At 45.0% G+C, this 16797-nt stretch overlaps 1 protein-coding gene across 2 annotated transcripts in view; it reads left to right on the top strand.

Moving 5' to 3' along the window:
- The window catches only part of LOC111157297 (interleukin 13 receptor subunit alpha 1), a 53650-nt gene that overhangs the window by 19470 nt on the left and 17383 nt on the right, over window positions 1-16797 (top strand). For both annotated transcript variants that reach the window (XM_022518605.1, XM_022518606.1), the window contains 4 exons: window positions 6564-6751; window positions 8526-8677; window positions 15250-15297; window positions 15567-15699. In XM_022518605.1, the coding sequence (XP_022374313.1) occupies window positions 6564-6751; window positions 8526-8677; window positions 15250-15297; window positions 15567-15699 (521 nt within the window). The remainder of the gene's footprint in view (window positions 1-6563; window positions 6752-8525; window positions 8678-15249; window positions 15298-15566; window positions 15700-16797) is intronic.

Genomic DNA, 16797 nt, shown 5'->3' on the forward strand with positions numbered 1-16797 from the left:
GACTGCCATTTCCCTTGAGAGAAGAGGCTGTGTCTTGTTACCCTTGGCGCCAGACACATGGCAGGGGCTCCAGAAGTAAGGTTGAAATGTGCTGTAGGATCCAGAGCTTAGAGAACATTCGGGATTAGCGTGAGGACTTAGGAGGGTTTAGCAACTCAGGAGCATTATGGTCCAGGAGTAGAAAGAGAGAAGGACCGAGTCAGTTGGACTCCCCTGAAGAACTGCTAGAGAAGGGGCCAGAGAACTAAGCCTTAAAAGGAGTAGCCTGGCTCTGATGAGGTCGGGGAGAGCTGTCAGTACAGGCTCTTACGATGTCTTAGAAGCTGGGAGCATCCCTGTGTTTATTATGCTGTCAGCTCCTCTTGCTTTCCCTGGATTGTTGTTGGTAAAATCATAGGGAAAAACCTTTAGAGTCTGTGTCTGCACAAGGAGCAGGGGAAGGAAGGAAAAGCAGGAAAACCGTCCCTTAGTCCATGGCCCCCCGTGCAGGAGTCAGGGTGGTGCTGGAGGTGAGCACTGGCCCTGTCCTTGGAGTTCGTCTGTGCCAAAGACAGGGAGGTACCTTGAGGCACGCACTAGCACAAAACAAGTCTTCGTGCCAATTGCGAAACCTGCCTCCTCTGGGTGAGTAAATTATTAAAATATTGGACCCACCAATTGGAACAAGAATTCTTCTTCCTCTGCGTTGAAATAGCCCTCTTCCTCTGGGCCAATGCAGCCTCTTGCCAAATCTGAGAGCAGATGGGGCTCGGGCTGGCTGTCAGCCCTCAGATGATGCCTCTGTGTGGGTATGACTGGCAGCCGTGGGAGGTGGCTCACGAAGCCATCGCAGGAGAGTGGTTCACTGGTGCCCCAGGGGGTGGGTGTCGGGGACACCACTGCTTGTCCTGCGTGTTCCCAGCATCGGTCATCAGCGTGGACTCTTTCTGTAGCATATACGACCTGTGCTGTCCAATACGGAAGCCAGACATCCCTGTGACGACTCACATACGAATTCAAATTAATTAAACTTAAGTCAAATGCAGACTTCGATTGCACGGTCTTACTAGTCCCCTTCACGCATAGCTAGTGGCTCCTGCCTTGGACAGCACAGATAGCAAACGGTCTGCAATCCCAGAAAATCTCCTCGGATGGTGCTAGTTACAGATTCTATAGTCTTCTGCCCTCAGCACCCTGCAGCTTTTTCTGTTAACAGATTATTCGTTAAATGGGTGTAGTGATGTTAGTGCTGTCTCTTAAGGTTGTTGTAAGGGCTGTTACTGGGTGAACAGTGGTCGGAGCTATGCCAGCTGCTAACACATACAGAGTAAGCAATCAGTGCATGAGAGCTATGTTTTTGTTTTTTTTTTTTAATTCATCCCCACTGCCTTGGAGATGCAGCCGGTACGCATTGGTGGCTTCTTCCCCCACTTGGAAGAATTAGCAGCTTGTCCTTACCTCCTCTACCCCTGCCTCCCCTAGAGAGATCCTTTCCAATCAAAACCACAAAAGAAAGGCAGGTGCTTGGCTCGTTCATTATCAAGCACTGGGAACTGGTTTAGGTTTAGGTACCAGTTTAAATCACGTCAAACGAACTGCCAGAGACTGTGTCCCAGTTAGAAACTGGAGTCACTTTGAAGTCCCAGGGCAATGACTTGTGGTTCTACAGGGCTAGTATGACATTGAAAGGAGCCTGACCTTAATAGCTCCAGACTAGGGGCACCTGGGTGGCTCAGTCGTTAAGCCTCTGCCTTCAGCTCAGGTCACGATCCCAGGGTCTTGGGATGGAGCCCCGCAGCCAGCTCTCTGCTTACCTGGGAGTCTGCTTTTCCCTCTCTCCCTTTGCCTCTCTCCCCAGCTTGTGATCCCTCTAAGAATAAATAAAATTAAAAAAAAAAAAGTAGCTACAGGGCGCCTGGGTGGCTCAGTTGATTAAGCGACTGCCTTCGGCTCAGGTCATGATCCTGGAATCCTGGAATCAAGTTCTGCATTGGGCTCCCTGCCTTGGTAGGCAGTCTGCTTCCCCCTCTGACCCTCCCTCTTCTCATGCTCGCTCTCGCTCTCTCTCTCTCTGTCTCATTCTCTCTCTTAAATAAATAATAAAATCTTTAAAAAAACAGAGCTACAGGCTAGTTCTGCCAATGAATTTTAGGGAATTTCTTACCACATTAATCATCTTCAGATGGGGAAATTGTCTTTAAATCTGGCCATTTCCTCCTTATGTCTATAGTGTGATTCTGTGGAGGATTTCAGTGTCTGAATCTTCACAGGAAGCACCTGAATGCCTTCTGGCTCTGGTTTGTTATCTCGTATTTTGCAAGAAGTCCCCAAAAGTTGTCTTTTCAAAACCCAATATTTCCTCTTTTGTTATTTTGTCCACGTTACAACAACAAAAAAAATTTTTTTTTAATTTCTTATCTGGGGTCCATGAAAGTATGTGAAACACCCAAGGTACCAAAGTGTAAAAGGAATCTTAATGATTGCCCATTAGAGAAGTCCCTTTCACTGGTTGAAAAAAATTAATGTTCTGCCTAGTTATTTTTTTTAAGTTACGTAACAAAAGTGTCATAAATTTCTTCAGTTTCTGTTTCTGGATGTGGGTGGAGAACATTCCAGGCCTGTCTGATCTAAAAACTAGCCATGGCACTAACTTAGTTTCTTAGACTGTATTCATTCATGAACCACAGGGGCCTACAACTAGGAGAAAAACTCGATGTACCATCTCTTAAGGGACGAGAGCATTTTCTGTATTTTTAAAAAGATTTTATTTATTTATTTGAGAGACAGAGCACAAGCAGGGGGAGCGGCAGGCAGAGGGACAAGCAGGTTCCCTGCTCTAATGCGGGGCTCAATCCCAGGACCCTGGAGTCATGACCTGAGCTGAAGGCAGATGCTTCACCAGCTGAGCCACCCAGGCACCCTGTATTTTCTGTATTTAAATATTTCTTTTCATAGCCTTTGAAGGAGTAAGTACATTAGATCTGAGTTTGGGGGTTTGTTTTTTTGTTTGTTTGTTTTGTTGTTGGTTTTTTTTTTAAAGATTTTATTTATTTATTTGACAGACAGAGATCACAATTAGGCAGAGAGGCAGGCAGAGAGAGAGAGGGGGAAGCAGGCTCCCCGCTGAGCAGAGAGCCCGATGTGGGGCTCGATTCCAGGACCCTGGGATCATGACGAGCTGAAGGCAGAGGCTTTAACCTACTGAGCCACCCAGGTGCCCCCGGGGTTTATTTTTGAAGACTTTATTTTTGTAGAGAAGTTTTTAGGTTTACAACAAAACAGAAGGGAAGGTACAGAGATTTTGCATATACCCTCTACCCCTGCAGTTCATGGCCTCCCCCATTATCCGCACACGCCCCCCCCAGGGTGGTATATTTGTCACAACTAATGGGCCTGCCTTGATAACATCCTAGCCGCTCGCAGTCCTTACTTTACCTTCAGGCACCATCTTGGTGTCGTCTATCCTGTGGGTTTGGACAAACGTATAATGACACGTGTCCGTCCTTACAACCTCATACAGAGTATTTTCATCGCCCTAAAGCTCCTCTGTCCTCTGCCTGGTCACCTTTCCCTCCGCAAGCCCTGCCGCCGCTGATGCTTCCTGAGGTCCCCAGAGGGCGCTGTGGTCAGGCCCTCTGCAGGCAGCCTTTGCGGATTGGCTTATTTCACTTAGTAATCGCGTTTACATTTCCTCCGTGTCGCTTCCTGGCTTGAGACCTCTTTTTTCTTTTTTTAAGCTGAATAATATCCCTGTGTCTGGGGGCACCCCAGTTCGTGTGTCCACCTACTGGAGGACGTCTTAGTTGCTTCCGAGTGTTGGCAATTATGAATAAAGCCGCTGTGAACAGTTGTGCGCCGTGTTTCACGTGGACAGGAGTTTTCAACTCCTTTAGGTAAATATCAGGGAGCAGGATCGCCAGTCGTATGATAAGAGCATGTGTAGTTTTGTGAGAAACTACCAGACTCTGCCCCAAAGGGGCTTTAGCATTTTGCATTCCCACCAGCAGCAAAGGAGCACTCCTGTCGCTTGCTCCCTGTCCTCCCTGGGTTTGGTGGTGGCACTGCTCTGGACTTTGGCCATTCTAGTAGGTGTGTAGTGGCATCTTGTTGTTTTTAATTTGCATTTCCCTGATGACATATGTGGAACATCTTTTCAGATGCTTCTTTGCCATCTGTCTATCTTCTTCGGTGAGGTGCCTGTTTTCTTACTGCTTTAAGGATTCTTCGTGTATTTTGTGTAGCAATCCTTTATCAGACATGTCTTTCGCAAATATTTCCTCTGAGTCTGTGGCTTGCTTTCTTACTCTCTTACTACTGATATTTGCAGGTGCCGAAGTTTTTAATTTGAATGACGTCCAGCTGATTATTTCTTTTCTAGATCAGGTCTTCCGTGTATCTAAAAAGCTGTCGCCACGCTGCAGCTCATCTAGGTTTTTCCCTAAGTCACATCCTAAGAGTTCTATAGTTTTGCACTTTCCATTCAGGTTTGTGACCCATTGTGAATTTGGCTTCGTGAATGGAGTCAGGACTGTGTCTAGATTCATCGTTTTGCATCTAGACACCTGTCTGTTGTTCCAGCGCCATTTGTCGAAGAGACCGTCCTTGCCCCCCAGGCAGAGATCAGCTGACTTTGTTTATGCGCGTACCCGCTGTGCAGAAGAGATTCGCTGTCAAAGTGCTGGCACCTAGGCCCCGGCAGAACCCGCTGAGTAGGGTTCTCAGGAGGGGCTTGAGGAGTCTGCATTCTATACAGTGACAGATGACTGGAGGTAGCAAGTCAAGGGTTTGCGACTCATCCCTGTTAGTTCATTTAATGTTTAAAGTTGCCTTCCTTTTCTGTAGAACCTTGGCACACCTCCCATTACGGCTGAGGTAGGGCTTGACTCTGGCTTCTTCCGGCTACTATGAGACAGAAGCCGTTGAGACCCTAGCCAGAAAAGTGTCATTAGCCCCTTCTGTCGGCCTGCCCTACACTGGGTGCTGGTGCTCCTTGGGGAGAGGGGTGTGTAGAGGTTTGGGTTGGGAAAGCAGATCCCAGCAGTGCTGCGGATGGAAAGCAGTTAAAGCCACGCGGTGGAGTAAGACACGTAGAAAACCACTGTGTTCTGGAACATTGATCTGGCAGGGGTTAGAGGATAGATAGCTTGATAACGAAGGTCAGCGAGGTCCTTCCAGAGAGGATGTGAAGGCTGAAGTGGTGAGGGCACGCAACACTGTAAGGGTTCCAGGAATGTCTCGGGAGAGAATCCAAGAAGCTTTGTGAAGGAAGGAAGTAACAGAATGGGGTGAGAGAATACAGAGAAAGGAAGGGGGAAAGGGTAATTTCAAAGGACGTAATCAAGGAGTCCAGAGAAAATGCGCTCTGACTGATGGGAATGGGGAAGGTCAGAAGATAGGCAGTTTGGCTCGGAAGAGAGGGCATAAGGACATTGACTTTGAGGCCAGAGTGGAACACTCAAATGAAACCGTTAGAAATCTGGGACAAGCACCAAGGAATCCCCCCCAGTGTAGAAATTCTAGTCGAGGGACAGACATGATAAACTGGGGGAGAATGGATGAGGGAGTAAGCAGCAGCGAGGAATCTGCAGAGGGCGGAGGACCAAATGTGAACCCTTGAAAAGGGAAAAGGAAGAGAAGCCACGAAAGTAAGGCAGGCAGGCAGAAGGGCCAGAGGAGAACCATGGAATTCAGCAGATGAGAGGCCTTTTCAAGAAGCCTAAAACTTCTCATGCTGGCCTCTTAAGATCTCTTATACAGAAGATGAAAAGGAGTCAGGGCTCCTGGAATTTTCACAGCTATTGAAAGTACCAGTGTTGGGGTGCCTGGGTGGCTCAGTTGGTTAAGTGACAGCCTTCAGCTCAGGTCATGATCCTGGAGTCCCGGGATCGACTCCCGCATCGGGTTCCCAGCTCCACGGGGAGTCTGCTTCTCCCTCTGACCTTCTCCTCGCTCTTGCTCTCTCTCACTGTCTCTCTCTCTCTCAAATAAATAAATAAATAAAATATATATTTAAAAAAATTAAGTACAAGGTTAGGGTACCTGGGTGGCTCAGTCGGTTAAGCATCTGCCTTTGGCTCAGATCATGATCTCCAGGTCCTGGGATCGAATCCCACATTAGAGCAGGGAGCCTGCTTCTCCATCTGCCTGCTGCTCCCCCTACTTGGGCTTTCTGTCTCTTCCTCTGACAAAGCACCTCTGACAAATGAACAAAATCTTGAAAAAAAAGAAAAAGGAAAAAAAAACCGAATGAACAAATGAACAGGTGTTTGGGCATGTGGCTTGGGTGACTCTTGATCTCAGGGTCTTGAGTTTGAGTCCCACATTGGGTGTAGAGATTACTTAAAAAAAAAAAAAGAAGAAGAAGAAAGTACCAGTGTTCATCATAAAGGAGCATTCGTTTCTTGCTAGAGTATGAAATGGAGCCACGTTATAAAAGAGGGTTTTAAGATGAGTTATCTTTCTGTATTGCAAATGTTGCCTTTCACGGTCCTCTTCAGCTGTTTAAAAGAAAACAAATGTCTGCCTTTGTTTCCTGAACACCTTGTTAAAAATAATCCAGAAGGTTGTCTCATTATATCTTGCAGGCACAGCAGCCTGGGAAAAATTCTTCAGTGTGAAGACATCTATAGGGAAGATCAACACATTGGTTGTTCCTTTGCTCTGACTAATTTGAAGGATTCCAATTTTGAGCAACACAGTGTCCAAATAATGGTCAAGGATAATGCAGGAAAAATTAGACCATCCTTCAATATAGTGCCTTTAACTTCTCATGGTAAGTTTTAGAAGTCCTGTACAACAGTGTGGGTAAAAGTGTTATATCTTTCGAATAGTCAGTATAGAGAATAAAAAAGGAATGATTTTGGTTTTAAGATTTTCCCAGAAAAAAATACTGTATTTATGTATATCTTTATTTGATTTTTTTTAAGTGGCAGCCTTGGAAATTCTAATATTATCGAGTATATATGCCACATGCTTTGCTCTTGTTTGCTTCTGAGTGTACTGAGACTTCAAACGCGCAGTCAGTTGTAGAACCAAGACTGGAGCTGGGCTCTTTGACTCTTAAGTTCTGTTTTCTTTTACTGATGATACTCGAGAGGATGATGCTGCAGAATAAAATGAAATATGATTCCTGAATAATCTTTCTCTTAGTTGAAAAAGGGCTTTGACTGGAGAAGGAGCGATCAGAAGTGATATTCAAACTAGCTAATGTGCGGGGTGGCGTAGGCCCCGACTGCTCAGAATGGCCAACGCAGCTGAGTGTTGGCCTTTTAGAAAAAGGCTTCAACTTGAAAACACAGTATCTGCTTGAGCTCCTAGAACTTTGTTTTGGAAAAAGCATATAAACTCTCTTTAAGTATTTCCTCATCTGTAAAACAGGGTCCATAGTCCCTCCTGACCTCAAAGGACTGTCCAAAGTCCCAAATGATGTGAGATATGTAAGTATTTTTTAAATCTCTAAAGCAGGCTACTACTGTAAGCGTCGTGTTTATTTATTTGTTGTAAGATCCCACCAGGGAGCGCAGATTCTGGTTAAGTATACAGAAAATTCATGGGCACATAACCATGAATTGACAAAGGTTCCCAAGTCTGGGAGCAGAGCGCTATTCACCACGCCTTCAGACAGTCACGCAGGTGACTTCTAAGTGTGGACCGAAGGCCAGGGGAGTGAGGTCGTGGTAACTCCCTTTGTAACGATTTCTAAGTGTACAGTTCAGTAATGTGAAGTCTATTCACATTGTTGTGCGGCAGATCTCTAGAACGTTCTCATCTTTTAAAACTGAAACTCAATGCCCCCGAAACACTAATTTCCCCTCCTCCAGCCCTTGGTAAGCAGCTTTCTCTTTTCTGCTTCTATGATTCTGACCACTTTAGATACCTCATGGGTGGAATCCTGCAGTGTTTTCCTTTTTTGTGATGGGCTTGTTTCACGTAGTATAATGTCCTCAAGGTTTGTCCATGTTGCAGTACGTGACAGAGACTAGACTAATGTTTTAATTGTGGTCTTGGATTGATGCAAGTGAGTGGCAGCTGGGGAAACCCCTGGGGCCCCTCATGATCCATTAGGTAGATGCACATCTGGCCCCAAGTGCTGCTTTTCTTTATTCTCTGTGTCACAGCTGGAAGTCCTGATGATACCCCAGCTGTGTTCTAACCGGATGGTTGCAGGTCAGAGTTCACGTCATCTGCCAGACACCCCAAAGATGTTCTTTGGATCCACTTTATGAGACAATTTAAAATAAGCTTATTTATGGTGACCTTCATTATCTCCACACATACATGAACCTCATCAAAAATATTCTGGGCATGGGGACGCCTGGGTGGCTCAGTTGGTTAGGCGGCTGCCTTCGGCTCAGGTCATGACCCTGGCATCCTGGGATCGAGTCCCACATCGGGCTCCTTGCTCAGCAGGGAGCCTGCTTCTCCCTCTGCCTCTGCCTGCCACTCTGTCTGCCTGTGCTCGCTCTCTCTCTCTGACAAATAAATAAAATCTTTAAAAAAAAAATATTCTGGGCTCTAATTTGTGTTCTTCCATTTCTGTCTTTCAGTGAAACCTGATCCCCCACATATTAAACGTCTGTTCTTCCAAAATGGTAACTTGTATGTGCAGTGGAAGAATCCACAGAATTTTTACAGCAGATGCTTATCTTATCAAGTAGAAGTCAATAACAGCCAAACTGAGACGAATGATATTTTCTACGTAAGTTTTTCCTAGCTAGTTGATTTTACTGGGGGCATTTTTCTTTCACTTGAATTTCTTCCAGGGTAGTAAACGGAGACATCGTGGAATGTAGCTCTTAGATATGTCACCCGATGATAGCGATGGTGATGATGAAATTTCTCGTCCGGAATAGGGCACGGTGGAAGGTCTGAGGGTCTATGGTAAGAGCATTGGCTGTAAGATTCAAGCCGTTCATCAGTTCATTTGCTGAACAGCTTTTCATTACATATCTGCTACATGCCAGGCACTATTTTGTGTGCACGTGACCCTGATGAAAAGGTCTGTTTTTCCCGTGCAGCCTACCTACTAGGAAATAAGTGTATAAATGAGCAAGCTAATTTCAGGGTATGAATGCTATGAAGAAAGTCAGATGGGTCATGTAGTAGCATGATGGGAGGGCCTGAGGGAACATGATCATCCGAAGTGACGACGTTTGAGATAAGACCAGAGCGACAAGCACGAACGAGCTTGGCATGTGTGAGAAACAGGAAGACTGGCATGGCCAAAATCGAGTAGGGAAAGACGTGCAAACAGGAGGCTGGGGTCCAATCCGGTAGATTCTTCAAGGCTCTAGTGTGGCCGTTCCCTGGTCTTGGAGTTTGTGGCAACTAGAGTCGTCAAATTTGGGTAGTCCGCCGTTGCTGGATTCTGTAAATTTGCGCCGTTGGGAATCGAGTACAAAACGTACTGATTAGAGGTCCCCGTGGGCACCTGGGATAGGATATGTAACAGGATACGGTGGGACCTCACGGCATCAGTCTCATCGTTCCACTTTACAGTAGCGGTCACACCCTCGGGCCCGCAACGCTTCATCTGAATGACTAACCAAGAGGGGTTTTGTTGATTCGACCCGAAAAGTTTGCCCAGATTTCAATACCGTGGTCCCCGAGGAGTGTAGTTTCCATAAAGTGGCGCCTCAAGACCACAGGGGCTGTGCTGGTCACGGGCATGCCAGCGGCCCTGGGCCCCGGCTGCACTGGAGTTGTAGAAGTTCAAGACCAAGGGTTTTATACTGGCTTTTAAAGGAGCCCCGTATCTCGCACGTGGACAGATTCCTCGGTCCAGTTGTTTCAGCTCACCGTGGGAGTTTCAAAATACTTACTAAAATAAGCCAGTGTTGACAGGCCCAGGTCCACAGCTGACCAGAGCTTTTCTGGGCATTCGGAGCTGAATCTGTTTGCTGACATAGAGTAATTGTTATCCATACCAGAAGCCAGAGTCCCCATATGGTACTGCAAAGGGAGAGAGCAGAGGGCTTCCGAGTGGGGAGAAGGTGAGGCTGGAGATTACAGCGAAGTCAGCTGTCAGAGTGACTGCTCTGGCCTTTACTGCTCTCTTCTGTCCGAAATCCTCAGATGCAGGCTGCTTGTATTACTCATCTGGCACTGAATTATGTCCCGCTGGTTCCCCGGATCACATGGGGAGTCCTTGTCTCCTGGCTAAAAATAGAGCTCCTGGAGGGAGGAGTTCGGTGATGGGAACTTTGTGCGGCTCCTGCTCATGGTGGCTCACGTGCAGGAGTGAGGACTGTGGGGTGGGCATTTTCATAAGCACATCGTCTCAGCTGCCTCCCGCAGTGCTCACCGTAACCCTGGGGACCTAGGGCCTGTGATTTTTATCCCCATTTCACAGGTGAGAAGTATGCAATCTCAGAGCTTTACTCCTAAGTTAAGTGGTAGAGTCAAGATTTCAGCAAGTCTGACTCCAAAGCTTGTGTCCCTGACACCGGGGGTCACGTGACCTCAGTTCGCCCTCTTAACTGTGCCAGCTGTCACTTATGAAGTGTTCATGATGGACTACACAGATACTCTGCTCGGTACTTGTACAATAGCATGTGACAGTCCATGAAATGGTTCTCCTCTGACCTATATTTTATTGAGAAACTAAGGCTCAGAGAGGTAAAGTAACTTGCTACAGGCCACACAGCTGATAAGTTGGTCTTTCTGTATTCAGAGGTTTGTCTTGTATTAAACTTTGAGAACACCATGTGCATAGTCCTCACTTAAGAAATTCTTGTTGAGAGGCATCTGGGTGGCTCAGTTGTTAAGCGTCTGCCTTCAGCTCAGGTCATGATCTGGGGTCCTGAGATCGAGCCCCGCATGGGTCTCCCTACTCAGCGGGAAGTCTGCTTCTCCCTCCCACTCCCCCTGCTTATGTTCCCTCTCTCGCTCTCATTCTCTCTCTCTCTCTCTCTCTCTCTCTGTCCAATAAACGAATAAAATCCTTAAAAAAAAAAAAAAGAAATTCTTGTTGAATTACCTTTTTTTTTTTTTTTAAACAAACTAGTGCACTGAAGAGAATGTATATACTATGGCATTCATCCTCCTAAATCAGAACCGTAGTCTATTTGGAGTGAACTCTGTTGACACATTTGAATTGAATGTTCTTTGTCCTAGCAGATGTTCACCAGCTGCTTCCTCTCCTAAAATGTCATCAGCTTTTTGTGTGCTCACTGATTTTGAGACCTTTCCCCCCCACCCTTTTTGCAAGATTTTTGAGGAATTATTTTGCCTGATGTTGTAGTTAAGAGGGGGAAGTAGGCCGGGACAGGAAGTGGTGCCATCACATGGGGTTTGGGGTCAGAGGTAGCTGGTGACAATCACAAAGCAAGGAACGACCTGTCTTTGACCACGCCCCTTCTGCCCAGACTATCCGCTTGGTCCTCTGTGCTCTTGTTTTCCTTTTCTCACAGAATTATCTGAGCAGCTGCTAAGCTATGTGAGGGAACTTACGTTTGAACAAGAGCTCAGACCTTCCATTTTACACAGTGATTTGCCAATTTTGGAACGTACATGCATCTGGGAGATGGCCCAGGGGAGGGGACATGAACATGCAACCAGGTCCCTCAAGTGGTGGCTGGTCCTTGGGATTCCCCAGCAGGTCTCTGATTCCCAAGTGGCTTTTCCTGTGCCCCATACGAAGTGTCGATAGGACACTCGTCATCATTTAGTTCGCCTTTCCGCTCTTCACAGATGCCGCTAGGAACCACTTAGTAACATGCAAGGTCAAAAGTCATAGCCGTGTGCTCTGGTCTTCGTCCCATGTTTAAATGTCTCTTTGACAGAAGTTGACCATTGGTTCCAGCTTTTTTGAAGTAAGATTGACAAGTAAAAACCATATATATTTGGGTTGTACAGTGTGATTATTTTCTAGGTGTACAACGTGATGACTCAACGTACATTTCCCTTGTGAGGTGATGACCACAGTCATGTTAACTAACTCACCTGGCATGTCACAAAGTTACAGTTACCCCTTTTTAAATGGTGAGAACACTGAAGATCTACTCTCTTAGCAGATTTCAAGTATACAATGTGGTATTATTAACTATAATCACCACACATTCGATCCCCAGAACTTAGAAGTAGAAGTTTGTACCCTTTGCCCGACATCTCCCCATTTCCCCCAGTCGCCCAGCCCCTGGCAGCCACCATTCTTCTCTCTGCCTCTGTGAGCTCGTTTTAGATCCCACATTTAAGTGAGGTTATACAATGTGTTTCCCTGACTTACTTCACTTACTACAGTGCTCTTGAGTTGCATCCATGTTGTCACAAATGGCAGGATCTCCTTCTTTGCCACAGCTGGATGATATTCCATTCTGTGTGTGTGTGTGTGTATCACATTCTCTTTATTAATCATCTTTCAGTGCACACTTGGATTACTTCCGTATCTTGACTATTGTAAATAACTGACGAATGCTGAAGCAAGCATAGGGGTGTATGTATCTTGTATCTTTTCCTCTTCTTCTTCCTTTTATAGTTTCTTCTTGTTGTTAGAGCACGTGAGCTGGGGCAGGGGGCAGAGAGAGAGAGAGAATCCCAAGCAGCCTCCACACCCAGCACAGATCTCACAACCCTGAGATCATGACCTGAGCTGAAATCAAGAGTTGGACGCTTAACCAACTGAGCCATCCAGGAGCCCCAGGGATGCATGTAACTTTTCAAATTAGTGTTTTCATTTTCTCCCCCCCCCCCCCCCAATTTATTTATTTATTTTATAGAGAAAGCACATGTGTGAGGGGAGAGTCAGAGGGAGAGGATCTCAAGCAGACTCCCCACTGATGCGGGGCTCTATCCCATGACCGTTGAGATCATGACCTTGAAGCTGAAACCAAGAGTCAGAGGCTTCACTGACTGAGCCGCCCAGGTGCCCCCATTTTCTTCAGATAGAGACCCAGTAGTAGAATTACTGAGTCATATGGTATTTTTTTAATTGAAGTATAATTGAGATATGGTATACAACATACTTTTTCAACAATTCCGTACATTTCTCAGTGCTCACCGTAGGCGCCACCATCTGTCACCATACAATGTTATCACAGTATTACTGACTCTATTCCCTATGCTGGTATTTCTATTTTTAACCTTTTGAGGAAGCTCCATACTATTTTCCATAGTGGCTGCACCTGTTCACATTCCCACCAACAGGCATATGAGGGTTTCCTTCTCTCCACACCTTTGCCAGCATTCGTTGTCTCTTACCTTTTCGATGGTGATGGCCATTCTTATAGGTATGAGGCGATACCTCATTGTGGTTTTGATTTGCATTTCTCTGATGATTAGTGATGTTGAACATCTTTTCGTATAATCTGTTGGCCAGAAGTAGACTATTTATATTAAGCAACAGATTTTCATGTGTTGATTTTTTTTGCTCCAGTTTTGAAGTAATTGCATTTTAGGAACGGATCTTTCTCTTTCCATCAGACAACAAATGACTTAAATTGTGTGAAGGAGAATTTTGCTTTATATTGTCTTTTCTCTAACCCAATTGTGTTCTCAACAAGGGAGACTGCTTTTTTTAAAGATTTTATTTGTTAGAGAGCATGTGTGAGAGAGAGACAGGAGCAGGGGCAGAGGAAGAGGGAGAAGCAGGCTCCCCACTGAGCAGGGAGCCTTACGCCGGGGCCCTGGGATCATGACCTGAGCCACTCAGGCACCACTGTTTTTTTTTTTAAACTTTTAATTGTTGTATAGTGTCCAGTAGAAAAATCACATGAGTTGTTATGTAGAGCTCAATGATTTTTCATAAGTGATTTTTGCAAATGACTTTGCTCTTATGTAACCAGCACCTTAGAAGCCCCATTGTGACCCCTTTTGGTCACTACCCTCCAAAAGGACAATTAATACCCGGACTTCTAATCCCATAGATTAGTTTTGTTGCCTCTTTGTAAACTTTATATAAATGAATTGTACAGAATTTACTTTTTTAAAAGATTGTATTTACTTTAGAGAGAGCACGCACACACAAGTGCAGGGGAGGGGCAGACTTCCTGCTGAGCAAGGAGCCCGATTTGGGGCCTTGATCCCACAATCCCAGGACCCTGAGATCACGACCTGAGCAAAAGGCAGCTGCTTAACCGACTGAGCCACCCAGGCACCCCCAGAATTTACTTTTCGTGTGTGTCTGCCTTCTTTCACTCAATGTTATGTTTACAAGAGTCACAGAGATTTTGTTGCCTGTAGCTGTCAGTGTTTGGTTCTCATTGCATTCATTCCATCATGTCGATACATATCACATTTGATTTCTCCATTCTCCCTCTGGTGGACATGAGCATAGTTTCCAGCTTGGGGCTTTATGAATAGAGTCTTTATGAACGTTGCCGGCTTGTCTCTTGGCTTGTCTCTTGGTGTGCGCGTGCATACATTTCTGGTGGGCAGGTGTGGCTCAGCGGCTTACCTAGGATCATCTCTAATAGATAATAAGACTTTTCCCAAATGGCTGTGCCAATTTACACTACTAAGAGCCGACATTGAGAGTGCTAGATGCTTCACATTCTCAGCAACACTCTGTATTGTCTGGTAGGTGTGTGTATTGTTATCTTGTGGATTTAATTTGCATTTCCCTGATGACTAATGAAGTTGAGCACTTTTGCCCCGTTCTTTCGGAATTTGAATACCCTCTTGAGAAATGCCTGTTCAAATCCTTTGCCAGTTTTTCTGCTGGGTTGTCTGTCTTTTCCTTATTAGTTGGTGGGATCTATGTATATATGTGTGCACGTATTATATGTAAATTTAAGTATATATTATATGATATATATATATATATGCAAGTCCTTTGTTAGGAATTGCAAATAATTTCTGTCACTCCATACATGACTTTTTAAAATTTCCTTAATAGGGTATCTTTGATGAACAGAAGAAGTTTGCAATTTTAATATCGATGACTTTATAACAGTTTTTCCTTTAGGGTTAATATTTTTTGGTTTTATTTAAGAAATATGCTTTAAGGTCATGAAGATGTTCTACATTTTCTTCTAAAATCTTGCTGTACTTATGTATTTATTTGTTCAGTTTATTTTAACTTTCACATTTAGATCTCCAGTCCATCTGGAATGGACTTCGTAAATAGTGTGAGGTAGGGTACAGGATTCTTTTTTCCCCTGTATGGATATGTAATTGACTCAGCACCACTTATTTAAAAAAAAAAAAACACCTTCTTTCACTGTACCTAGTTGTCTTTTGATGGGATAAAAGGGGACCTTGTTAGAAATGGTTAAATGATATAAATTAGTCTCTTGAATTTTTTGAACCTATTTGTTTTTTTATGTCTTCCAGGTTGAAGAGGCCAAATGTCAGAATTCAGAATTTGAGGGAAACCTGGAGGTCAGTAAATTCAACTTTAACTCTTTGGGCTTAAAGTCATAGAATAATTGGGGGTGGGGCAGGGCAACCATAGCCTAAATTTGAACTACTTTGAGAGAAACAGACTCCTTTGTTCTGTGGCTTATTGCCAGTTTTTCTTTGAGGAGTTAAAGTCAGATAATTTGGACTGTAGTCCACGTCTTAATCATGTACAGAATTTAGGATATTCAGAAGCAGAGAAAGAGAATAAGCTGGTAACATTCTTTGTGTGTTTTTATTTTATATCTAAGGGTACAATTTGTTTCATGGTCCCCAGTGTTCTTCCTGATACTTTGAACACAGTCAGAATAAGAGTCAGGACAAACAAGTTTTGCTATGAGGATGACAAACTCTGGAGTAATTGGAGTCAAGCGATGAGTATAGGTAAGAGAATGGGATTTCATTAAAATTTAAACCACTGATGCATGGAAACTAAGCTGAAGCAGAAAATAGGTTGGGGTAAAGGATTGTTCTGCATTCTTAATGTCATCCAGAGAATGTCTGCAATTGAACTGTGTTTTCTCTTTTAATTACTGTCAAATCACCCAGGTTTAGTTCACAACGTACAGCTCTTTGGAAATCCACAATCCAAAAGGTGTTATTCTCTCTTCTGTCCTGTCTCCATCTTCTTAACAACCTGAACACAAATATCAGAAGGCAGGCGCAATTAAGTCTGCAGATTGTGCAGTGCTGGAGGGCTAGCCTGTTGGTGACAGAATAGAGAGTAGAACAGTGACCTTGATGTCATTTAATAGAGATCAAACTGCATCTAGGTTTGAAAAACAATAGTTTCGTGTATGAATGGAGTGGCTGAGCAAACTGTGTCAGGCCCAAGTACAGGATCTGAAAGACCTGTGCTTTATGGATGTGTGTGTGTGTGTGTGTGTGTGTGTGTTGTGGGGTGGGGGCATAGGGGGTGTGTGTGTGTGTGTGTGTGTGTGTGTGTGTGTGTGTGTTGTGGGGTGGGGCCATAGGGTTTTATTGAACCGGAAGCTCAGAGTGACTCAGCATTGGCTTAAATATACCTCTAAGGCATATGCAGCCGTAGGCCGCGGTGCTGTTGCAGGACCCAGACAGGGGAGCGCTACAGGGTGGGGACGCGGTGTCCCAGCCACGTCGCAAGGGTGCGGTATTCCATTCTGGGCACCACACTGCAGGAGGTTCAGTGGCAGACTGGACTCTATCCCCCAGAGGGTTATCAGGATGTGAGAGAATCTCAAAACTTCGGGAGGACTGGTTGCTGAAGCAAGCTTAGGGGCAGGGAGTCCCGATCACTGAATTCTAATATTTGGGCTGATATTGGTGGTTAGGCAGAAGAGGGAATAGCTTATTTTCTTTTGTGGTTCCATGGGGCAAAATGGGACCAACCGAAGAACTTTCTAATCGCTCTGTAACGGTCAGAGAAACAGATTATTGAGGAAGGCGGTCCCCTTTAATTGAGGGACTAAATAAGCTGTGGGCCAGGCATGGTTGTATGAGTTA

Source organism: Enhydra lutris, unplaced genomic scaffold, assembly GCF_002288905.1.
Source record: "Enhydra lutris kenyoni isolate GAN:26980312 unplaced genomic scaffold, ASM228890v2 scaffoldscaffold53, whole genome shotgun sequence".
In the NCBI taxonomy this organism is placed as follows: Eukaryota; Metazoa; Chordata; class Mammalia; order Carnivora; family Mustelidae; genus Enhydra; species Enhydra lutris.